A 24,652-nucleotide genomic window follows, 5' to 3' on the forward strand; every position below is an offset into this window, starting at 1 on the left:
AGCGCGGCGCGGATTGGTCGGAGCCACACCGAGGGGCGTGGAGAGCTCGGCGCGGATTGGTCGGAGCGACAGCGAGGGGCGGGGTCGAGGAGCAGCGCTCTGGCAGGAGGTGAGCGGAGCGGTATCGCTGTGGGAGAATTGCTGAGCGATAGAGCGGAGGTTGGATAATTAAAATACAAATTGAGATAAACGGATCAGCAGTCAGGACTGATAACTAGGCAGCACAGGGTGAGGGTCGGAGTCAGGCCAGGACGTAAGGATTTTGGAAAGCTATTTTTATTCTCATCTTCGCTCCCAAGGTTCTTGTAATTGGAGGATACTTAAGAGCTTTTAACAACCTGTGCAGCTGAAAGATCCAGCTAGAGTAATGCTGTGACTGTTTTCTTTCCTACAGAACGCCATGGCAGCCCATCGGGAGAAAAAACATGAAGAAAGGAATCACAAAAGCACCCGAAATGACGCTCGGGCTCCTCAAGCACAGTGGGGAAGAGCATGGTGAGAGAAGCTCAATTGTCATTGTATTTCGCGTTGGTTCTTTCTCACTTTTATAGATGTCACATTGTTTGTGAACTGCACACTGTTATTAAAAGGTGGGTGCAGTGCTAATGATAATGAGCTGTAGCGTCAGTTGCCAAGAGTTCCTTAAGGTTTCTGAACGTGGAACTTGTCAGACAGCTTGGGTTACCACATAGCCCTTCTTGCAAAAAAGGGAAAACACATTGTAAAAAAATCAGTGACAGTTGGTAGTTTCTTCAAAGGTTGAACACAATATTCACTGCAATTTGGAAAACAGGTCTCCATCTTTGTTATTGCCAGCTGACACCTGCTGCAGCAAGGCTTGAGACCCGTGTTGTCAAAGTGTAGTGTGTTATTAGAGCATTCATGCAATGCAGCTGGAAACAGCCATGGCTGTTCGTATAGTTTGCTACCACAGCCACTGGTGCTGCAGCATGTTCAGTTTCTGGCTGTCTGGGGTGTGTCTTGTCTGCATTTCCAAGCTTAGCAGAATAGTCTTGTGATTCTGTTACCCTTTACCAGTTAAACCTGTGACTCACAAAAAAAAAAATTGAAGACTGTAATAATAGTGTGCTTCTTGGAGGGGAGATATTAGCTCTTCTGTTACTGTGAATAACAGGTTTGTAACAGTTCATGGGAGAGTAGGTAACATGCTAAGTTTCCTGTAACTGTTTGACCCAAACAAACATGTGCCCTAAAATTATTTTTCATTTTCATCTGGTGAGTCTAGAAAGAACACTGAAAAAAATAAAATGCCTGACTTAATGAGAACTACTATCCTAACAAAACTAGAAAAAAAGCTCTGTTTTTGGTTACAGGGAGGTAGACTGGTTTTCCTTGGCAAGCATTCTTTTCCTGCTCGCATTTGCACCGCTGATCGTGTATTACTTCATCATGTCCTGCAACCAGTACCAGTGCTCTCTGACCAATCCTCTCATTGACTTGCTCATGGGGAATAAACATCTGTCTGACATCTGGAATAAGACTCCTACGTTGACTTATACAGCTGCTGGCATCTATGCTGCTTGGGTTGCCTTCCAGGTGTGTTACTGAAGTATGAACTAGTGGCTGTTTTTAAAAACAGCTTTCAGTAATTTACACGGAAGATGGTAGAATGTCATCCTGTCCTACTTTTTCTGTTTATCACTTTCTATGTCTTTGCTGTGTCTGGCAGCGAGCCAGAGAATAACGCTCCCAGATGAATCCCAGTATTGCTTGCACCTGTGGATGCTCTGTGATATAACTATTTTACACAAATATAAGCTCAGCTGCCTTGAATGAGTTTTACAGGAGTCAAAGATAACATGGTTTATTAAGATAAAGTAAGCCTATAACAACAACACTGATATATTTAAATTAATACACAGTAATTATACCAAACTAGTTGTGGAAGGAGTGGAATTTTCTATAGACAGACTGTAAAAGAACACTTACTTGTGAAATGTAACTTCTCTGTAAAATATCCTCAAACTTGCAAACTACTGCCATTGTTCCAAATTAGAAAGTGACTTACTTATAACAGGTTAAATTAAAGGATGAGGACCCAAGTCTGATTAGCAATACTCCTTCCTTGCCAAGAAGAGGCTATAACCATATATGGAGTGCATATTTAAAATTGTTTAGTAGCTGGGACATGTTTCTAGTCTAAAATAACAGCTTATCCTACAGTATTTGTAGATTTCATACTTAATTGAAACTGCTGAGTGTTAACTTTTGTTATGTGTATGAAACAGTGCATTGGGAGTTTTGTCTTATCCCTTTTTTTACGTTTAAAATGTTCTGTTGCTTCTAGGTGATTTTGTATGTGTTTGTTCCTGACTTCTGCCACAAGTTTCTTCCTGGATACGTAGGAGGTGTCCAAGAAGGTGCTGTCACTCCTGCTGGTAAGCTTTTCCTTGGAATACACTGCAACATACTCATTCTTTCTGACTGATAACACTTCTGTACTTCATCTCCAATAATCTGTTTGTATCTGGAGGAAACCTGGACATAGGTGTTTTCACTCTGTATATGTTTATTTCAAGTAATTAAACAAATCAACATTCATCTTTTAGATGAGATTGTAAAATTTCTGTCTCTTACTGCTAGTAAAATGCTTGGTTGTGCAATTAGGTGATTCATACCTAAAGAAAATACAGCAGGCAGCATAGCAGCAGTGGGAAAATACAGACTGGAAGCAGCAAAATTACAGATCAACAGCAGACTATTGCTAGCATCTGACAATGCAATCACACCTATTTTAGCCAAGGTAACTTGCAAAATCTGAGCAAAGTGCGTGATGTGAGCAAAGGGTAATGTGAAACCTTAATAAAATTTTGGTGAGGTTGCAAATCCACCATTTTGTGAAGAGAGGGAAGAAAAAGCTTAGCCTAAGAGGTTACAGCAGAGTATAATGAAACTCAGAAAAGCACCTCAAGATTGGGGAGGTGATGTTCAAAGCAGGTGAGGAGAGTCACTCTTTTCATGAGCACTGGGGTATTGAGCTTCTGGGTATTGTATGCATGTCCATATTCATAACTGTACTCATGCATTATCAGTAATATTGATATATTTTTTCTTCTTTACTTTTTAGGTGTAGTAAATAAGTATGAAATCAATGGACTCCAAGCTTGGATCATTACCCATGTGCTTTGGTTTGCAAATGCTTATTATTTCCACTACTTCTCACCTACCATCATTTTTGACAATTGGATTCCTCTCCTGTGGTGTGCCAATATCCTGGGATATGCAGTTTCTACATTTGCATGGATTAAAGGGCACTTTTTCCCTACAAATGCCAGAGATTGGTATGTGTTTTCTAACAATACAAGAATACTAGGAAGTCAGACATTTGGTGTGACCAGTGTAGGACTGTGATTCCTTCCTTAACAAGGACATGGAGTGTGAAGCACAGAGGATGGTGCATGTCAACTGATGGCTGCAGCCTCAGTGTCATGAATATATCTGTCCTACTTGAGACCAGCAAGTAAGGTTATAGTTGGAGTGCTGAAAAGTGATACTAAGTTTAAACTAGGATGCCCCCTGTAACAGTCAGAAAGATCAACACGATGGAAAGATGTTACAATAGAGATATAACAACAGAAAGACCAGCACAATAGAAAGGTATTATAAAGGGAGGAAAAGGATTAGCTCACCTGTCTCTGATCTAGGTGTGCAGATGTGTAAAAAGAGATCCTTCCTCAGTGGGAGCCAGCCCTTAAATGAGGTCTAAGAGAGGTGGAGCCAGGCTCCAACCCCTTCCAGTCGCACAGTGAATTGCCTTCACCTCTGCTCCCAGGGCTGACCCAGTCTTTTCCCCAGGTGCTCAATCAGTGGTTCAGGCCCTGACTCTGCAGTTCCCATGCAGCCTCGAATCTAAAATTTACCTTCTACTAACGAAATGCTTTGGTTGGATCCATTTGTGTTACCTTACACAACATGACGTGGCTTTAGGATTTTTATCAGTGTTACATCAAGCACCTTGGGAAATAATCTGAAACACATAACTGGAATACTAACCACTTGTATTTCTTATAACTACATAAATTTCTGATCTTGTATATTTTCTAGCAAATTCACTGGCAACTTCTTTTACGACTACATGATGGGGATTGAATTTAACCCTCGAATAGGAAAGTGGTTTGATTTCAAGCTGTTCTTCAATGGGCGCCCTGGTATTGTAGCCTGGACTCTGATTAACCTTTCTTATGCTGCTAAACAACAGGAGCTGTATGGTCACGTAACCAACTCCATGATCCTTGTCAATGTCCTTCAGGTAAGAGGGGAGGAGGAAAATAAGATATCAGTTTGAAAATAAACTAGTGTTAAAGTAGGAAAAAATCCTGCACTGAGTTTGAACTTACACTGTTCATCCTGGCCTGAGCAGTGTCACGCAGTGATGATGCGCTGGGACTTGCTTCTTTGGCCATTTTCATTCAGAAGGCTGCTGGGAATAATCCAGTCTATCTGCTAGCACAGGGTGAATAGTTGTGTTACTGACTTTGCTTAATGCTGTTTGCTTGCTTATTATTGTTTTAGCTCTACATATATAGTCCATGTATAGTCCATCCTGTATATGTTATATTCCTCTTAATACTCTATTGTTGAGGCGTTAACAATAAAAACACAGGTTAGTTTTGAGATCTTCCCACGAGACAGCACAGAAAGATTAGATTGATGCTGTTAAACAGGGTGACAGGTGACAGTGTTATGTTATTAATATAGAATCGTTATTTTTCAGGGTATTTATGTTTTGGACTTCTTCTGGAATGAAGCCTGGTATTTGAAAACCATTGATATCTGCCACGATCATTTTGGATGGTACTTGGGCTGGGGAGACTGCGTTTGGTTGCCTTACCTCTATACTCTGCAGGTAAAGATGAGATAAAACTGGTGTTTGGGCTGAAAGGAAAGAAGCTTTCCAGAAACATTCTCTCTAGCAGATTGCTGTTTATCTTCTTTTCTTTTCTGACAGCTTGAATACTGGCTATTACAACACTCTGTAATAATTCCATTGTAGGAAAGCCTACTGTCCCTGGATGGAATTAACATCTCTCTTCTTTTGTTCCTCTTTCTGTCACTGTCTATTGTTTCATCTGTGTATTTTTTCTAAATCCCTTCAGTCTCTTTCTGTACTCCTTTCCCATTTGTTCTGCGTCCTCACGATTTCTCCCTTTTTCTTGTGCAACCAGAGAAATGCAATAGTGAAAAGAAAGGAAACGTACGATGCAGGATTTCTTGAAAAGATTCTGTGGTATTACTGATAGGATGAATTTTCATGTTCTTTCTAATCACCTCTTCCGGGTCACCGTGGGTCAAATAGTTTGTCTGGCACCCTGAGCGTGTTTTTAAAGTAAATCACTGAATGCCTCTGTTCTGTCTTCCAGGGTTTATATTTGGTTTACCACCCTGTGCAGCTCTGCACAGCTAGTGCCATCGGGATCTTGGCGTTGGGCTTGGTTGGCTATTATATCTTCAGAATGACAAACCACCAGAAAGATCTCTTCCGCCGTACCAATGGCAACTGCAAGATATGGGGGAAGAAGCCCAACTACATTGAGTGCTCCTACATGTCTGCGGATGGGACCAAGTACTACAGCAAGCTGATGACCTCAGGGTTCTGGGGGTGGGCACGCCATTTTAACTACACTGGAGATTTGATGGGCTCCCTGGCCTATTGCCTGACCTGTGGGTTTGAACACATCTTGCCTTACTTCTACATTGTTTATATGACTATTCTGCTAGTTCACCGTTGCATTAGGGATGAACACCGTTGTTACAGCAAATACGGGAAAGACTGGAAGCACTACACTGCTGCAGTACCCTACCGGCTCATACCAGGGCTATTTTAAGGCTGACACGGAATCTAAGGGAAATAAACTTTCTTTTAAAGGAAAAGAGCTTATTCGCACTGTTAAACTAACAAAAATATGTTGGAAAAGGCACAATTCTCTGTAGAACAAAAGGTGCCTGGAGAACTATCCTTCATGTACTGAGGGAATGTGCTTCTAGTAAGCAGGCACAGTGTTTAAAGTAAACAAAACGAGGCACAGAAATGGCCTTTTTAATGGATGTATCGGAAGCGTTCAGTCATGGATTGAACCACTGATTGAGCAGCTGGAGGAAAGACCCAGTCAGCCCTGGGAGCGCAGGTGAAGGCAATTCACTGTGTGACCAGAAGGGGAGGAACCAGGCTCCACCCCTCTTAGGCCTCATTTAAAGGCTGACTGCCATTAAGGAAGGTTCTCTTTTTAGAGATCCCTCTTTGGTGGAAGTTTTTCCCTCCAAACCCCAAATTTTCTGATAGGGCTGAGTTGATCTACTTCCTTTTCTTTGTAGCACCTTGCCGTTGTGCTGGTCTTTCTACCTCTTTTGTAACATTTTCCATCATGTTGATCTTTCTGATTGCTACAAGAGGCATCTCTAAAAAGGCCTGTTTTACCTGGAACTCTTCTTTCCTCTCGCAGAATTACCTTGGAATTGAAGAAAAGTTGCATGCATTTAGACTCTTGAAATCTTTCTAGTGCTGGGAGGAAGCCTCACTCCTCACAGCAGCCAAGTACTTGAAGCGAGTTACCAGTGAATTAGAGGAGGAGAAGGAAAATAATGGTGTGATTGCTTCTAGAAAGGAACTGTATGGTTGCTTGTGGCATTCATAACCTACAGTTAGTAGTGTTCTGATGGAGGCTTTGATTTCCTCATTTGAAGGGGTTAACCTAGGAAATAACTAGTGTTTCAGAAGACTGGTGTAATCTGACTCACAAGTTATTTGTGTGGGCTGGTATAAGTTAGTATGGCTTGATAATTCCGTTAGTCTGCAGCACTGGAGAAACATGGTCCGTGTCCACGTGGTTATTATCTTGATACTGAAATCCTACTTGCTTTTTGAAGATATTGAGAATGCATTGATTTCTTTACTGTGGGTAGAAAACTTTGTTTGCTGTCATTTTTATCTAAAATAATGTTTGATGTTTGTAACAGTTTGAGAACAAAATGTTTAGTTTGAAGACAAGTAAAAAAAAATACTGCTAATTTTCTTTTCAGCTGTTCATTTTCTTTTTAATAGTTACATTTCAAAGTTACAGGATTCAAAAGGAACTCTTCGAAGCATACAATCTGAGGAGCAAATTCAAGAATGCAGAAAGGAAATGCAAATAAAGAGGGATCAAAATATTACCCATGCTTGTAATGAGCTTGGTAGCTATGTTCACATACATACACTTTTTTTACAGTAAGTAGATAACTGTACAAGCTGATTTCTTGTAGGATTTGCTGAATGCACTGATCTTCATGGGAGATATGAGTATGGTGTGTTGGTGAATGTGTTTCAGCTCTGTTGCAGTGCTCCTGAAGGGATAGCTTTCCCTAGTGAGAAAGGAGCTCTCCAAATCTTGAGAACAAATGCAGCATGAGGTTGGGCTGTGTTTCAGGGTGGGCTTTACAAGCATATATAGAGATACTTTTGTGGAGAAACCTAACTCTAGCACCAGTACTATGTCTGGGCCTGATAAGTGTTTTATCATTTTGCAGATAACCAGGAAATACACTGGTGCGTATTGAAATTGAGCTAGGAATAGCTATATCTGACAATTTCTGCTCTCTAATCCTAAAGAATTCCCGTGGAGTAAAAAAAGTCTCTGTTAAGATGAACCTGAACAGTTCACCAAGGAGTGGTGCTTGTAATATTTGAGTGCTTGTTTCGCAGGAAGGAGAAATAGAGTGTGGGATTTGAGGGCTGCTGGAGCCCATCAGTTGCTGACACCTCACTGCTTAGGCTGACCCAGATTTTGCTGAAATAATTGGATAGTTTCTTTTCTCAACTTGCCTGAGACCACATACTTATATCCTTTTCTTGAGTAGCCTTGGAAATTGTACTGACAGCATGCTGTTAATGCCAAGGCTCTTTAAATACTGCAAGATAATCTGAGCTCTAAATCACGGTAGCCTTGCACGGCATGGCATGTTCCTCTCTTCACTGATAAATCCCAGATGACTAATGGAAGAAATTGCCCAATGAAGGCCAATAAAAACATCAGCATTTAAAAAATAAAATGGGGGAAATTTGAAGAGAAAGAGCAATGCTGTGAATAATGAGAGCGTTGTGCATTCAAACAATTCTTCAGGGTAATTTCTGTTACTTCTAATATTAGACAAAGGTTTTTCTGTACTATTTGACATTGGAGTGTGGAAGGGCTTTTATCTGTTTACTTGATGCAGAATTAACTGCAACTGTCGAGAACTTTACCCTGCAGCTTGACCTAGCTGCTGCAAGTGAGAATTTTTTGTTGGAAGATCATTAAGCTCATGGTAGGAAGCAATTAGTTACGAGGTTTTTTGAGCAAGGGACCATTGCTGGGTTAAACTCGCATCCTATTTGATGTAAGCATGACACGTTCTGGCTCTTCAGGCTTTCCTGCTCTCCACACAGAGCTTTGTTTCTGTATTGTCTGTGTGGCATGCAGACTGCATCAGAACAAACTGTGTGTGTGCAGGGGTTTGCATCTGGCTGGAAAAGAAAGTGGTAACCGCATTGAGGTTTATATTTCTTACAAATAAGTGGTTTTTGGAGAACCACTTAAAAAAGTATCAGTTCTGTAAGCTTAATGCTAACTTGATAGTCTGAAGTGTGTGAGCAGTGTGCAGCTGATGTCAGCCTTTAAAACGGAGTCATTTAAAAGACAATTGACCACTGATAGAGTGATATATGTGCCACATATTGTGATGTGGGCATGTTTGGATTTGTTGCCTTCACAATGCCAAAAAGTACATCAGTATGTGTTCTGCTCTGAAGGATTTCTGAGTGTGTGTGTTAGGTTAGCTTTTGCTCTGATAGTTCATATTTATTGATACTGTGCTATCACTATCTCTTATCAAATTTTCAGAATTTCCAGCATTCCACAGAGACACATGCTCTAAGTGTAAGATTGCCAAGATTTGTGAAAATGATCTTGATTTAACTTGGTTTAAAACTAGTGGGAGCATGCAGCAAAAGCTTCTGTTAATTACTTGGAGCGGTGAAGAAGTTAAAAGCGTGGTATTTTAATATATTTACTTTGGACTGTTGCAGGGAGAAAAATTAACAAAAGCCAATGAGCAGGGTGCAGCAGGCTGAGCACACTCCCAAGTGCCATGCATCTAAGAGGGAGAATCACAACCTTCTAGCAGATAGTCACTATAGACTGTAAGTAGCCCATCTATAGGGGGCTGAGGGGTGGGCTTCCCCCACTTCACAACCTGTCCCTAGATATTGCAAGAAGATGGCGTTGCTGAGATCTGATCTCCACCTTTCAGCGCAAGGAAGGTTATAAACTAATAACTCTTGATGCAAAGCTAAAGTTCAGTTGATTCCAACCCAGCCTGCAAGGATACTGACACAATTCAGTGGTAGACTGTAGCATATGTGTTGCATGTAGGTATTAAACATATAAGCTCCTCTTCTCAAATCTCTAACTCTGTACAACTCAGAACTGGCCTGAAGTACTGTGTGTAAAATGCAGTGAGATTTGCTAACTTGGTTGTAGCTTTATTCAGTGTCAGCAGCAGAACACGTTGTTGCCTCGTGGTGGCAGCCTCGAGATATTTTCTGCTCTAAATTGTCAGTTTAAGTTCAGATCATGTGCTGTGTTTAACACAGGCCCACGAACTTGAAAAGTGGTGTGCAATGGAAAATAAAACTGGAATTGTGTGTTTTTCTGCTACAATTCCTACAGGAATAAAAGCCTAAAAGGGGAAAAACAGCAACCAAACTCTTCCAAGTAGGGAAAGTGGAAATTGCAACGAAAGTCGCAAGAGTGAACAACTTCCTCAAGTTGGAGGGTTTGGCAAAATTGAAACACATTTTTGTATTAGTTCAGAAGAGTTATACAAGAGGTGGTTAATGAACAGTTGGGTAATGTAAGTGTCAGCTTCTGAAGCAAAAGGCCAAGCAGGATATTGAACTGGGTAGACCTCTGATTTGATCCAGTTTAGTAAATCCTAGGTGTTTTCATTCAAAAAAAAAAAAAAAAAGGAAAAGTAGTACAACATTGTGCAAAACTTCAAGTTAAGCTGCAGTTGCAGCGGAGCAAGGTAACTGCTTTCAGGGCAGCCATGTGAGTGTTCTTCTCCTTCAACTTCCCTTCTGCATGATCAGCCATTGGCTGTAAGCTCAGACTGCCCATGTGGAGTTCCTTTGTCCCACCGGGTTCTCTTGCTCTCTAGCAGAAAACACTTAGCAGACCAGGACATCCCTAACCTTTAAAATGTCAGTTCTCTACAAGATGGTTTTATTAGTTAAAAGTCAGCAGCCTGATTCTGTCTGATGTGCTTTGCTTTGTTCATGAAACGCCAGGAGAGCTGGCTCTGAATCGCATGTGCAGGCAGTTTATACATTACCTCACAGCTGTTAGTTCAGTTTGGGATGAGTGGCAGTGCAGGATCCTTGGCCGGTGCCCGTGGGCTTCCTTGCAACCTGGGGCACCTCAGCTATTGCCTTACCCCTCGCTGCCTCCTGGCGGTGAGCGGCTGTGCGCAGATAACTTGGAAAAGGGAGGGCTGCTGAGGAGACTTGGCTGTGAGAACACACGCAATCCATTTCATTTACATTTAACAAACAGCTCTCTGCTTTATTCTAGGGGTGTAAAGGGAGGAAAAATTAAAATGTGCCTTCTGTTGGCAGCTGTTTGTCATGTTATTCCCACGACCCCATAAACAGTCCTTGCACAGCAGACCTGGAGAAAGAATTCAGGAGAGAGAAAATACAGAAGCCCTCTGTGCCCTCTAAAGTTTTTTCCCTTACAAAAGCCGTAGTTTGAAAATCTTATTACTTAAACTGCTTTGTAAAGCATCATCATCAAAAGCAATAAGGGAAAATGTCAATGCAGATGATGTTTTGCGAAATTAAAAAAGCATTTTACTATCGAAATTTCAATTTTTATATGCTTTTGTCTGGTTTAATGGCATCTTTTTCTACTTATCTTTCTGTCATTTACTCAGTGAAGTGAATGCAAAATGCAGTTTGGAAGCTGCTGAACACCCACGTATCTCTTTACTGCTATCTAATCACAGTGACGCTAATCGCAGTCACTTATAAAAGCTTGTTTGGAAGGGAGATGATTGGTTCAGGACTAGGGAAGAAAATGCACTTACTCCAAGTCTTGCAGTCTCCTAAGGATTGCAAACAACTCAAAGCTGGTTTTACTCATGCAAACACTGCAGTACTTTAACTTGAATGTACAGTAGCAGGAAAGCATTTCTTCCTCCTTGTAGAAAGCTTCTTATAGATTAGGAAAAAAAAAAAGATGCCAGAGGTGAGGCCCACAGGTAACAAAGATTGAAAATTGCCAGTGTACAGTAGTACGCAGTCATTACTGCTACCAACAGCTGTATGCAGAAAATCTTTGCCCGACTGACTTCTATCTTAACAAATGAGAACTTCTTGCAGGCCAAATTCTTCAACTGGAAAGCAAGCTCTTCTGCAGTCACGTTTTTGTGCTTCTGCACTCTGGGATCTGTTATATCGAGGTAGCAAAATGTCTACCGAATCTTCGTGCTGTTTTGTTTCTCCCTAAGCTTCCCCAGCATGATCTCTACCTTCAAATCATAGAAAATATTTTGTGATGCTGAGCTAAGTTAAAGCTCTAAATATTTATAAAGCGGAGCCGCTTTGATATCTATTTATGTAGCAGTTGTGCATATGGAAGGAAAATCTGTATTAACATGTCAGCTAGGATTTGATTTTGCATTCATTCTGCGACATCTTGGTTGCCAGCCAGACTTCAGCCTGGCAGTACCCACATTTGTCCTTTCGGCGCTGGGGAAGTGAGTAGTCGTCACGCATACAGTTTTTGAGACCTTTGTTCAGAAACGTTTTATTTCTACGGACTCATTCGGCACGTTCTAGTGAAGGAAATATCTTCTGTTTGCCTCAGGTTTTCAGAATTCAGAGGCCTGAGCTTCAACTTTCAAGCACTGGGAGGCCGCAGCGAGGTCTCCCCGCAGCCTGCCCTTCTCCAAGCTCAACAAGCCCACGTCCCTCAACCTTCCTTCACAGGAGAGGTGCTCCAGCTCTCCGAGCATCTCCGTAGTCCTCCTCCGGACCCTCTCCAGCAGCTCCTCGTCTTCCCCGTGCTGGGGGCCGCGCTTTGCCAACCTTCGTGGTTCTCTCGGTAACTCCCCGCCCCGCCCCGCGTGCCGGTAACCAGGAAGCAGGAAGCTGCGGAGGTCGGCCGGCGGCATGGCCGGGGGCGGCCCGGCGGTGAGGGGGCTCGGGGCGGGCGCTGGGAGCCTGCAGGCGCCGTGGGGGCAGCTGGTGGACGGGAGGGGGGAGGGTCCTCCCGTGGCCTGGGCTCGCTCGGGGAGCTGAGGGGGGGGTACCCCCGGTGCGTCCCGTCCCGCTGCGCCCCTCAGCCCGGAGGTGTGGGGTCCGGCGTTTCCGTGATGTTTGCTGATGGATGTTTTGTTAACCGGCAGTGTAAAAGCCATTGCCATGGGCCTCACCGACCTCACGCGCACAGCTGCCGTAGCATCTGCAGGGAGCAGGAAGTGCCGGTGCTGCCGGGACTGCACCCTGCTGCCCAAGACCCTGGCACCTGTGATATTGTGGAGGCTACACAGTAAGTCTATGTTTTGTGTGGGCAAAGTTTTGAAATAGGTGTTTCCTGTAACGCAAGCCGTAACGTTAAGGTTCTGTTATCACCTGCTTGGGCCAAGGGAAATCATTTAAAGTATACTACTAAACATTTTTGTCATAAGCAACAATATTTCAACCAGGTCTGTTTTGTTAGGTAGAACATTCAATGTATCAAGGCTCAGACCAACTCTTTTTACAAGACTTCCATCGCATACAAAGTGGAGCTCTTGAACAAGGCTTACAGGGATTTACTTTTTCATGTGTGTGACGCTGTTTAAACTGGAAGATATTTAAGAATTAAGTCAGTTGTTTTTCTCATTGAAGGTATGGAATGCTAGAGCGGTGCAAAGAACTAGTGGAAGCTGGCTACGATGTTCGACAACCAGACAAAGAAAATGTGACTCTTCTTCACTGGGCAGCAATAAACAACAGACAGGAGCTGGTTAAGTAAGCTCTAGAGTCCACGTGAAAGTATCTTGAGCATTCTGTCACTACTGATCATGATTGCTTCAAGACGGAGAGTGTGCTCCTTGAGGGGAAAAAAGCTTAAAATTTGAATTTTAACCCAGTTACCTTTGTGAAAATGTCACTGACTTGTAGTTACCACACTTTCCTTGTGAAATTATGTAGTACGTGAACTCATCAGGTTTTCCTGGATTTGTTTCACTTGACAAAGATTAAAACTGACTCTGTAAGGGCCTTGCTACTTACTGTGTGTTTTCTTGCACGTTTTCTCAAAGCAGCATCCTTTTCTGAAAAAATGTTGTCATCCACTTGCTTTTCTAAAGAAAATTTATTTATTATGATCTATTTGCTCCTACACCTATGTTATCCTTAGTATAATGTTTTCATGTTTTATTATGTCTTGTCTTATTCTGTTGCTGTTATACAGATACTATATTTCCAAAGGTGCAGTAGTGGATCAGCTAGGTGGAGAATTGAATTCAACTCCCCTTCACTGGGCCATTAGGTATGCTGCTTGCCTCTACTGATTATAAATCTGCTGGTCTTAACAGTAACGTTTTGTGTAGCGTAGCCATGGTCATCTGAAAGAAATTGGTGTCGTGTGTTCCCTTTGCTAAGTTACACAGAACTTGATAGCATATCCATAATTACACTGAAATCCATTCTCTGATTCTTAGCCACTTTGCAGGCCGCTGGCTTGTGTTATGCATGCATCTGTACTTCGGGCAGACTTGGATTTTGAACTTTTCCTAGAGTAGCACTGGTCAGGCTTGGCCTCTTAGGTCCTACCTTGCTAGGCAAAGAAGGCTTAGTTGTGTTGCCTTGCCTAAGTTGGCTTTCAGTACTTGTTACAGAGATGCTGTAGTCAGTGTCCCCTGGACTTCACTGTGTCTGGTTAATATACCTCCAGTTGTTTTAGTTTCTGCCCTACCTTAACTTGGTGTGCCCTCTGGGAAGCACTTCACCTTAAATACTGTTTCTGAAGTAATTTCTCATAAGTGCAAATGCTCTCACTGGAAGAGCGTTTCTTTTCTCTGTGCTTAATCTTATGCTGAACGAAGGATTCTTCTGAGGTTGACTGCTCACAGGAGAAACTACAGCAGAATAACTACCATGGACAGTTTGCCTCAGATTGACAAATTGAGATGTATTTAAATTAATTTTCTGATACAAACTTTTGGTTTAAAGAAAAATTATAAGTCTCTTTATACAAGAATCTGAAGTGATTTTTCTATTAGAATATCTAAGAACCATTGAGATGATGATTTCATTAAGATCTCAAGCTCTTTGTCATCGTCATAGTTTCATTTCGTCTGTCGTTACAGACAAGGGCACCTACCCATGGTCATCTTACTGTTGAAGTATGGAGCAGATCCCAGTCTTATTGATGGGGAGGGGTTCAGCAGCATTCATTTGGCAGTGCTGTTTCAACACATGCCCATTGTAGCTTACCTCATATCAAAGGGCCAGGTATGTTGCTGATGTCCCAAGTGTTATTTTCTGCTTAGAAGTAGCTGGTTCTGCTCTGACAATACCTTGCAGAATTCAAATTTTGTTTCCTAAAGTACAAGCATGTATTTGGTATTTCCCTGTGCTTTATGTCCTACATTTAAATGATTATGTATTGATTTGTTATCATTTTTTGTTCTTTGAATGAACCAGTTTTATATTCTTGAACATTCAGTTATGCACTTTATTCCTTTACACAGGGAAGATATTCAATATTGCTTTCCAAAGTAAATTTCATTCATAGGATTTTTTTTATCAAGAGAAGGCAGGAAATATGGTTAACTGAAGGAATTGTGTGGATGTAATTGATTCCTTTTAAAGTAACTTTAATGGGCACTCAGCATATCCTGAAATGAATGCCATGCAAGACCCATGGAAGGAAGAAAATTTGTTTGAGTGTTGGCTTCCTGGCTGACACAGCTTAGCTTCTTTTTGCTACTGTGGTGTAGCTGTGTAGCTCAGAATCTGCCCATGTAATTCCATTTACTGAAGTCAATAGTAATCACTTAGTATCTTTTTCTTATACCTAGAACATAGACACAACAGACTTCAGTGGACTAACGCCTTTAATGCTATCAGCACAAAAAGTGATGGGGTAAGTAGGGAATAACTAAAAGAATCTGTTGTCCGCTTCTTCCTCGGTGCAACACTGAATCTTTTCTTCTGGAAACTTGTTAGTGACATCCTTTCTCTTCTAGTTGTACTAGAATATTGTGTGTTCAAGACATTGGAAATGAAGAAGCAGCTAACTTGGCACAGTAAATAAAGACTTGCCCCCAAAAGAAATGCCCTAAAGTAGTTTAGGTTTGCAGCTGGGCCAGGTGGTGCATGAATGTAGAAATTAAGGTGAAATGAAGGGTGGGTTCTGATTTCTAAGCGTGGTCTGTTGTTGATGAGCTTGTTGAGAGGCGAAACGTTTGTGTCTGCTGTTACTTTACGACAGATGCTAGCAATGTTGGTTTTTTTTAATAAGATGTTCAAAAGTTTCTTCTCTAGTGTTGTGTTCTTTTAACTCTGTTTTCATCTAGACCAGAACCCACAAGGTTTCTACTGAAGTTTAACCCCTCCCTCAATGCTGTTGACACCGTTCAGAAGAACACCGCGCTGCACTGGGCAGTCGCATCGGGAAATGTTAGTGCAGTGGAGCTACTGCTAGAAGCTGGTGCTAACATGGACATAAAAAATGTCAAGGTACAATTTCTTTCATGATTTCTATTTCTTTCATCTGTGTGGTATTAATGGATGAAATGAATGTGAAGAGATATCTGAGTCCCCTCCCCTTTGAATGTCCTTTGAAGTGGAGGGGGGAGTAAGACAGGAGTTATTTCCAAGAAGAAACGAGCACTTTTCTTGCGGTGTGACACAAAGTAGGAATATAGAGATGATTTGAAACATTAATTTAATGAACAGCCAATTCATCTGATCACTGTGAACAAAATTATTATATCCTTCAGAGATTCTTTTCTTCTTAATTTGTTTGTTTTGAGTCAGCTGTCTTCTGCTCGACAACATTGCCATGAGTAAAGCCTTCAGCCAGGTTTTCCAAAAATAATGCTGCCTTGGTGTCTGGTGTGACTCATAAAGGCTTGAAAAAGATGGGCATGGCATCCTGAAAAGATCAGTGTCTGTCAGTGCCTGTTTGTACATTCAGAAGTGCTAGTCATGTGGAAGTCTTAGTCCTAATATTTGTAAAAACTGATAGGAGGAAATATAAACATTGAAACTATTGATTCCCATAGAGATGCTTGTATAGTGTAGTGATTCAGGTTTGTATATTAGGCTGCACAGCTTTTCCATCTGCTGGTTTTTTGACACATGACTCTTAGAATGTTGTTGTTTGATTTCCAAAAGTTAGCATAAACAAGAAAGCTTCCCTTTCAGTAAGCATGTCATATTCTAAAAGACAGTTCAGTGTTTCAGATTGAGAGAGAGTTCAGCAAGTGATTCACATGGATGCAGTCTGATTGCAAATATCAGACTTTAGATCTGCAGAACATCAGATTAACCTTTGCCTGAAAGAAAAAAGGTGGGTTTGGGGAAGAAGCCACTAAGATCTTGTTTTAGTTTGGTTCATTTCTTGCTTCTGTTACAAAGGAAAGGAAGACATTTATTTGGTTGTGCACTTAACATGTAACCTTTGTTCTTAAAGGGAGAAACACCACTTGACCTTGCAGTTCAAACTCAGAATCACTTCATGATTTATATGCTAACGGAGGAAGGAAGAATGAGAAGCAGAAAAAATAACAGGTTACTGAGAACAATGGAGAAATTTGAGGTAATTTCACTCATGGAAAGAAAGCTTCAGCATTTCGTGTTCAGAATAATATGTAACTGAACTCCGTTCTGACAACAAAACTGGACACTCAACAATGAAATTCTTTAGAGGCACCTCGCTATTCTTTGGGCATGGGTTTCCCCCCATCGTTGTTTCCCTCTCTCCTTTTCCCCAGTGTCTTGATGTGTCACTTTGTTACCTATCTTGAGTCTCTCGACGTTCATTATTATATTATGTGAATACTTTTGAAGTAAATCCTGCTTGAATATGTTGTCCTATTTTAACAATGGTCATTTTAACAGCTGTTCCTGCTGTTGGCATCTTGCTTGACCTTGATGTGGGCCGTAGGATACATAATGAACTTAAGTTCTGATTCTTGGCTTTTGAAAGGATGTCTGCTTCTCTTCCTGCTGGTTGGGATGGCTCTGTTCGTGAGGTTTGTGGATTTCTCTCTCTGTGTTTAATTTTTGTAGGTGCAACATGTGGGATGTAATGCAATATTTTTTTGGAGTTTCACTGAGAGGCATTTTTTTTGCCATACTACAGAAAGGGTTGTGTGAAGGATTTAAAGATATGTACTTTTCATAATGATTTTGAAATGAAATGTCTTTAGATGTGCAACATAATAGTTTCTCATCCTTGAGATCTGAGGAAACACCAGTGTTTAAGCCCCACATTAGATGATTTTAATGATAAAGAGGGTGCTACTGAATGTCTGTACCTGACAGACGCTGAGACATCACAAATGGGATTAGAAATGTGCTTTAGCTCAACTTTTCCCTCTTCATTTGTGACATGGCATGAGTTTTAACAAACCATTCCCACCCTCTCTGCTCCCCAGACCTCCCAGTGATATCCTAAGCTGTTTTGCACATTTTCCATTTCTTACAGCTGCTTATTTGTTGAAATGGCAATACTGTTGTTGTGTAAATAGGGTTTATACTATTCACCTAGTGTGCAACTGTTCTGATATATAAAATTGGGCTGGAACAGAGCACTCCTCAGTAAATTTTTTTTCTGTATCATTAATTACTCTATGCATCTGGCCAAGGAATGCTTTTGAGTGGCAGTTTTGGTTTGCTTTAACATAGGCTTAAAGTATACCAAGTGAAGTTTTAAGAAATAAATTAAAAAGAAAATAACCATGATAGGTCTGTATGTACTCCATGAAGTGCAGATCTGAATGGAAGAAAAATGCTGCTTTATTTTCATCGTCTTTCAGGCAGTCTGTGGGGCTCAGGAATCTAAGGTACCTTCCCACAGCGCTGATGCTAAGTTCAGTCTTTTGGATGTCTATGACGTGGCTTTTCTGGTTCGTGCCTGATATCCTTTATACTGGAGGAATGCAATAGAACTTTCCTTACACATCCTAGTAAATCTAAGCCTAGTTCTGCAAAGAGTGATGAACAATCCCAGCTAATTCCTCGTGACTGTGATTGTCTAGTAAGATTGGTTTACCTGCACTGGGCCAGGGTTAAATAGCTTTGAGTTTAAATGGAAGTTACAGATGGACTAAAAATGTACATTCTTTTGTCTTTAGCAGGTGTTTGTGTGTAGTTCTGATGTATTTTTATCTTACTGGGATATCAAAATATCTTTGTTGTATGCATAGTTGTCTATATTAGCATCTCCAGGTGACTCTACAGTGTTTCCTGATTGGGATCATCCAGCAATGTATTTTGGTACATAACACATGCATTACACATTCCAATTTTTAAAGCAGCTCTTATTTCTAAATAACAAGGATTTGGCAGTTGGTGGTACTCGTGCTTCTGCTTCAATTTATTTATTTTTAAATTTGTTTGCCTGATGTTTGTTTTCGTATCCCTCAGAAGCAGATCTTCCGTTCTCCATTCTGCATTTATTCAGAGGTTATGCTGCATCCTCAGTGCACAGTGCATTCATTTCTACCTTTCTTTGAAGAGGCCCTTGGACTGCTGAGCACATCTATTTAATCGTTTACACTCACTTTTCAGTACTGTGTTCTTACACAGAAAGCATCTATTTATTTATTGATTAAGTTTGGTGAAGGAGAAGGCCATTAGGGAGATACTTAAAACGTAAATAATTCAGTACTAAACCAGCTATAATATATTGCTACCCAATTTTAATTCATTTTTAATTACTTCATCCTTTAAGTGGCATTTTTTTTGGCACTGTTCCCAATTAAAATCTTAATGGAATTATCACGATTAATTTTGATGATGTGATCGCCTGCCTTCCTGTGAGGGATACACATGTACACTTGTTGCAACGAAAACCCTGTTACTGACTTTGCTTTGTGAAGCTGTAAGGTTTTCTTGGTGTCATTTAAATTAAAAGAAAGAATTGTAGCCGTAAGGGTTTAGGTGAAACGTTCTGCAGAAGATGGTGAGTACAGCAGTATTCCTAAGGGTCATGGATTAGCGAGGTAACTTTTTGCTGTTACTATTAAAGGCTTGCTCTGTGAAAGTGAAAAAGTCATTCTTTTCCTTTCTGTGCATTGCTTGTAAAATACCACACTCTGATTTTAGAGTATTTTATTTGGCAAACAGTGGTGGTACCTGATGAGAGAATATATTCCTTAACCTAAATGTTACATGTGACCCATACCGTTTTTGAGATCCCTCTCATGTTCAGCATAGTGGGTCTTCTTTATTTTTTCTATAAAGCCTGGAGAACCGATCCTGGATATATCAAGTCTTCAGAAAAAGACAAAAAAGAGGTAAACTGACATGCTGCACCATGGTTGTACTTCTGATTGATTCATTTATCATCAAACGTATCTTTGTTAAACTTGAAATACTTCTCTTCAAAGAGATTTTAGTTCTGTTGTCAGATAACATAGGTTGTAGTTCTCTTCTTCTTCCCACTGTTGGTTTATCTTCAGCACCTTGCTGTAATTTCCTTCCCTCAGTCTTCTCATTGGAATATGAGCTTTGGCCAAGCATGGTACGGACTCATATACCGTTGCTGTTATCTGTGACAAATTCACAGATACTTCATTTAATAAATAACAGTCTTGTAAGGTTTCTGTTCCAGGTGTCTCTGGTTAGAAAGAGGTACAGTACTTTCCTATGATTCTCCAGGCTCGTAAGACATACTGAAGGCTAGAAATAGTTTAAATCATCAGATGCTCTGAAGATGGGTATTTTCTATCCGTATTTTACAATGGTCAAAAAAAGAAATGGACTGCCAGTCAGCAGAGCACGAGTTATTTGGTCCCTTATCCTATTGATTATGAACACCATGTTGTTTACAGTCTCCTTTTGTTGTCCATGAGGTTGCATTTCTCCAGATTGCCAGGGAGATTAAACTGCAATTTTAACTTTTTCAACATTGTTGCCACAGAACTAGTAAATATTGGCTATCTGGTACTGATAAAGCTTATCAGTGCTAGATAGCCAATATTTACCAGTCTTTCTGCAACAGTGTTGAAGAAGTTTCTGTCCTCATCTCTTTTGAAGTCTGGCTGACTGTGTGGGGGAGAGCTACTCTTCTAAATAATTCCATGTGAGTGAAGTTGCATGGGCCCTTGCCCTTTTGTTTCTCATGGACCTTTTCTCTGTCCCTGAACTGCAAGTATTTACACCTACTGGTGCTTGGCTCTCCAAGTGCTTAGTGTCTGCAAAAGACCTCACATACAAATCTTCCCAGGTCCCCATAAAATGAGATCCAAATGCACGCAGAGACTGTTTTATCTTTCAGAACATTGTAGCTCTTGCGGAAGCAGGGTGCTTGGACTTCAGAACGTTTTGCACCTCGTGTCTTGTAAGTAAAGTTTTGATATTTCTTTGCTTTTTTAAAACCTGTTTTGTAGTCACTAGTACAATAAATGTTTTGCTCCTCACTTCTTGTCATGTGAGTGCTACATGCCCTCTTTGTTCTATGTTCTTAGATTTCATTTTCCCACTTATGGTGACAAAGAAGCTTTCAGATCCTTGGGTTACATTCCTCATTTAAAAAAAAAAATATTTCTATCACTTCTTTTTCTTGGTAAAATTTAGATAATTCTCATCTATGTTCTGTGTTTGAGGCCTACTCTATAGCAATGGTTATAAAACATGATAGTGCCCATTAGATGATGCTCTAAGCTTTGATCAAAGCAGATGCTTTTGCTCTGTGTTCCTTTCCTTTGTGCTCAAACAGGTAAGGAAGCCTTTGAGATCTGTGCACTGCCTTCTTTGTGATTCATGTGTAGCAAGATATGATCAGCATTCTCTGTGGATTGCACAGTGCATAGGTAAGAGTGTTTATCAAATTTGAAAATTTCACGCCTTAAAAAATGTTGCAGAAATAACATTTATCTACTTAAAGAGCAAACCTGATGCGAGAACACACTGGAGATACTGAAGGGGTTACTGAAAGTTGCCAGAGAGAATCTTATCTGATAGAAATCTACTTTATTTTTTTTTAAGAGCTAGCAATTTTTAGACACGTCAAGGTGAAGCAATTAAATTGAATAGTATAGATTTTTCAGTCATATAAGACAACTGTGCAGTGCATGGGCAGAGCTGTGTTAGCATAATGAGTCCTCATCCAGCTAACGCAACTGATGTGCTCTAAAGAAGAGACAAATCCTGGCTGACTTTATCAGAGCTAATTCTATTATAAAAATTGGAGTGGCTTCCAGGAGAAAGTTGAGAGAGATCAGCCTTGTCAAACTCTCTTGAGGACAGCAGAGGTAATAATAGAAAGTGCTTTAGATTCTTCTTTTTCCTAATAAGTGAAGGAGAAATACAAGCACTGCAAAATTGTTAAAATGTCATGCTTTTTTTTATTTTCCTTGCCTCAAATACAGGCATTGGGAACCATCATTACTACCTACTGTTCCTGTGTTTCTTGACTATGACCAGTGTCTGGCTGCTTTATCGAACTCTTCTGTGTATGTATCAATGAACTTATTTTAATTTAGCTGTCAGAGACCTGTGTATAGTTTTTATTTCTAGCTAGCATCATTAATTATAACTGCACAAATGGGCAACACAGTCCTTAAGGTAACTTGGAGCCGAAGCTGTTCTGTGGTTCTATGTTGTAGGAATGAGGCAGTGTTCAACTTAGAGTAAAATGAACCAGGTATGGCAGTGGTGGACACAGGATGTGAATGTGAGTTGCTTTGCTGTGTTTCCGTGGTGGTCTTAAGTTTACCAAAAGTGCAGTGTTTTCTGTTTGTACATGAGCATGGGAGGAAAATCGCTTTATTGCTGTACTGACATAACAGCAAAACCTTGACTTGTTTGATTTTTATTTTTTAATAGGTTTAAGACATCTGTCATAGGCTTAAAATGTCTCTAAGAAACCTACAGAAGCTGAACATTCCAGTTTATGTAATGTGGGAGAAATACTGCTTGCTTGTCATCATTACAGTCTGTCTTCTTTTGTTGCTGCTGGTGTTCTAGATAAATGATAAATTTGAGTCCTAAAATTAATAACTAGCATGCAGCAAAATTTCAGAAGGCTGAATGATGAGAGGTGATTACTTATTTCAATATCACTAGTTAACTTTGTTTTTATATTAAAATGAAGTATCGAGCCAGTCGTTGGAATGTTCCCTTTGTGGATTATGGACACACAAAGTAAAGATTATGCAACGAGAGTAGCAAGCAGTCACATGTCAGTGTGGGTGTTCTTAAGTGGGAAGTGGTATTTCTAGAGCACGCTGCTATATAATACTCTGTGCAAATATTCTTCGCTTAGTTCTTGAGTGGTCTGTGTTAAAAAGGTAATGAAGTGATTGTGAATCTTGTCAGATTGGTCAAAGCACTGCATGACAAGTTACCATACAGATGGAGCATGGACATACTTCACGCAGATAACTGCTTGTTCTCCATGGGTGTCCTACATCTTCATGCTAGCCTGTTTCCATGCTGTATGGGCTTCATTGTGGCTAACTATTCAGCTTTACCAGGTATCATTTTGCTTCAGTTCACATCCCTCTCATAATGAGTTAGCAAATGAGCGTGTTTCCCTCCGTGATTCCTTTCCATGAGGGCATTGCTCCTGCTTTCCTATTCTGATGTCATATCTAGACGCTCACCTTAAGCCTCAGAGCACTCCTTTTATGTTTCGTGGGTATGTGGGCACTCATTATTCCGATGCTAAAAGTGGGATCACAGTCTGCAAATCATTCCTGTATCTGAATTCTAGTTTCACTATTCATCAAAAATTCTAGCCCATGAAAAGCTTTATTTAAAGGCAAGAAATGTGCTTAGCTGCTATAGATTTTAAACTTCTACAGGCACTTCAATAAAAGGGTAATCTTTGATCAACCCAATTACGCAAATTTATTCTAATTACTTACTTTCTCAGTGTTACAGTTCTCTGGATTCTCTTTAAGTGAAATTTAAGATCAACTTTTAAGTCCTTAATTATGGCAGAAGTCACTTAGTGGTTAGATATGGCCAACTTCTTCCTGCTCCCTCCCCTTAAAAAAGTATCTTTTTGGAATTGCCAGAATTTAAATTTGTGATGTTCGTGTTACAACTGTTACTTGTGTTTTTCTTTAAGATTGCATTCTTGGGACTGACCTCACATGAGAGAATGAACCTCCTGATGGAGAGCAAATCTTCTAAGCATCCTGTTTCACTCAGGAGAAATCCATACAAGTAAGTGCTGTGGAATTCGGTGTTTTACCTGTGTATCCCTTCAGTACTGGTCTGCTTCGCTGCTGCATGAATGGAAAACCCAGGCAATCTGTGGGCATGCTGGTCGTGCCTGCTCTGAGTTATGCTGGGAGGAAGAACTGGACCTCCTTTTCCTTGCTGAGAACTTCCTTGACGCTGCGAAATAAACTGCCATCCCAAGAGCATTCTTTCTACATGACTGTGTATATGCATCAAAATCAGTCTGTTGCTCTAATTAGCAGAAAAGATTTGGGAGGTAGGGAGGACATTGTCCTTGAGTTCGTTCATCATTCTCTATGTCTGTTCTTTAGATCCAGGGAGAGAACTGGGGTATGAACCAGCCCCTTCTGACTGACTTCGCAGTATCTCGCTCCATAAAGAAATTACTACCAAAGTTTCCCTATTACACTAAAAATCCATATTCCCTCGTGTGCTAGCAGCTGAAGTCTTACTTAGTATTAATTTCAAATATTTGAGTTGAACTGAATCTTATCTCCCCCTTAAATGTAACGTAGGTTTAAAAAATGTCAGCAAAGGAATAATGCTGAATGGAACATTCTCATGTTTCTTCTCTTAGAGCTGTCTTTGCTGACAGCTTTATACCTTAAGTACTGCTTCCTGGGGAACGCATATTTTTGCTGCCTGCAGTTATCTTTTGTTAGGTTTATTAATGAATATTTCTCTGTTTTTCAGTCTTGGATGCTTCCAGAATCTTGCAGACTTCTTTCAGTGCAGATGCTTTGGCATGGTGAAACCCAGTGCAGTTGACTGGACCAAGCAATACAACGTTCACGTGATAAAGAAGAAAAATGTTCATTCCGTATAAATTCTTACTTAATTTCTAAAGCTGCTGAGCTGAGAGCTAAATAAAACCGGACGTTTTGTTAATTTTTATGTTCTTCCAAAAACTGCTTGTTTTTACTTTCTGTTGTTCGAAATATTAAACCTCTTTTGTGTAAGCTACAGCAAGCGTGGATACGGAACAGTCACTGTGTCTCTGTGTACTTAGTATGAGCTGGTGCTTTGTGGAACTTTATGTGAAAAGATGACACTAAATATACTCCTAAAAGGTAAGTTTTCAGGGCAGAACGTCAAAACTTTGTTAGTACCCTTGGCATTATTTTGCAGATAATAAAATTGCATTTGAAAAAGGAAGGGGGAAGTTCATACTTCAAGAGAAAAATTGCCCTGTAATTG

The 24,652-nt window shown here is 40.5% G+C and overlaps 2 protein-coding genes across 8 annotated transcripts; both read left to right on the forward strand.

The window, feature by feature from the left end:
- Window positions 40-7,026, forward strand: DHCR7 (7-dehydrocholesterol reductase). Of its 5 annotated transcripts, none has more exons than XM_021402706.1 (8): window positions 40-109; window positions 395-495; window positions 1,335-1,557; window positions 2,309-2,399; window positions 3,089-3,302; window positions 4,066-4,270; window positions 4,736-4,867; window positions 5,382-7,026. In XM_021402706.1, the coding sequence occupies exons 2-8, from the start codon at window positions 401-403 to the stop codon at window positions 5,844-5,846; spliced, it is 1,425 nt and encodes a 474-aa protein (XP_021258381.1). In that variant the 5' UTR covers window positions 40-109; window positions 395-400; the 3' UTR covers window positions 5,847-7,026. The 5 variants fall into 5 exon arrangements, with proteins under 5 accessions (XP_021258381.1, XP_021258379.1, XP_021258384.1 ...); XM_021402704.1 differs by having other exon boundaries at window positions 74-159; XM_021402709.1 differs by having other exon boundaries at window positions 104-228.
- Window positions 11,868-24,420, forward strand: ZDHHC13 (zinc finger DHHC-type containing 13). 3 transcript variants are annotated; one of them, XM_021402695.1, is made up of 17 exons: window positions 11,873-12,229; window positions 12,442-12,587; window positions 12,929-13,051; window positions 13,497-13,574; window positions 14,395-14,539; window positions 15,109-15,173; window positions 15,607-15,769; window positions 16,728-16,853; window positions 17,156-17,289; window positions 18,076-18,176; window positions 19,433-19,557; window positions 20,541-20,603; window positions 20,982-21,075; window positions 21,634-21,717; window positions 22,583-22,740; window positions 23,340-23,437; window positions 24,149-24,420. In XM_021402695.1, the coding sequence occupies exons 1-17, from the start codon at window positions 12,209-12,211 to the stop codon at window positions 24,279-24,281; spliced, it is 1,857 nt and encodes a 618-aa protein (XP_021258370.1). In that variant the 5' UTR covers window positions 11,873-12,208; the 3' UTR covers window positions 24,282-24,420. The 3 variants fall into 3 exon arrangements, with proteins under 3 accessions (XP_021258372.1, XP_021258370.1, XP_021258371.1); XM_021402696.1 differs by having other exon boundaries at window positions 11,876-12,229; window positions 12,445-12,587; XM_021402697.1 differs by lacking the exons at window positions 17,156-17,289; window positions 18,076-18,176; window positions 19,433-19,557 and having other exon boundaries at window positions 11,868-12,229.

The sequence above is a fragment of the Numida meleagris genome, chromosome 6, assembly GCF_002078875.1.
Source record: "Numida meleagris isolate 19003 breed g44 Domestic line chromosome 6, NumMel1.0, whole genome shotgun sequence".
NCBI classification, from domain to species: domain Eukaryota; kingdom Metazoa; phylum Chordata; class Aves; order Galliformes; family Numididae; genus Numida; species Numida meleagris.

What these genes read in the sequence shown, in the direction of transcription:
- DHCR7 (XM_021402706.1), top strand. Translation starts at nt 401, where the DNA reads ATGGCAGCCCATCGGGAGAAAAAACATGAAGAAAGGAATCACAAAAGC. An exon ending in CTGCTTGGGTTGCCTTCCAG is followed by an intron (nt 1,558 to 2,308) that starts GTGTGTTACTGA and finishes TGTTGCTTCTAG; the next exon opens with GTGATTTTGTATGTGTTTGT. An exon ending in TCCTTGTCAATGTCCTTCAG is followed by an intron (nt 4,271 to 4,735) that starts GTAAGAGGGGAG and finishes GTTATTTTTCAG; the next exon opens with GGTATTTATGTTTTGGACTT.
- ZDHHC13 (XM_021402695.1), top strand. Translation starts at nt 12,209, where the DNA reads ATGGCCGGGGGCGGCCCGGCG. An exon ending in GAACAATGGAGAAATTTGAG is followed by an intron (nt 16,854 to 17,155) that starts GTAATTTCACTC and finishes TCATTTTAACAG; the next exon opens with CTGTTCCTGCTGTTGGCATC. An exon ending in CTCAGGAGAAATCCATACAA is followed by an intron (nt 23,438 to 24,148) that starts GTAAGTGCTGTG and finishes TCTGTTTTTCAG; the next exon opens with TCTTGGATGCTTCCAGAATC.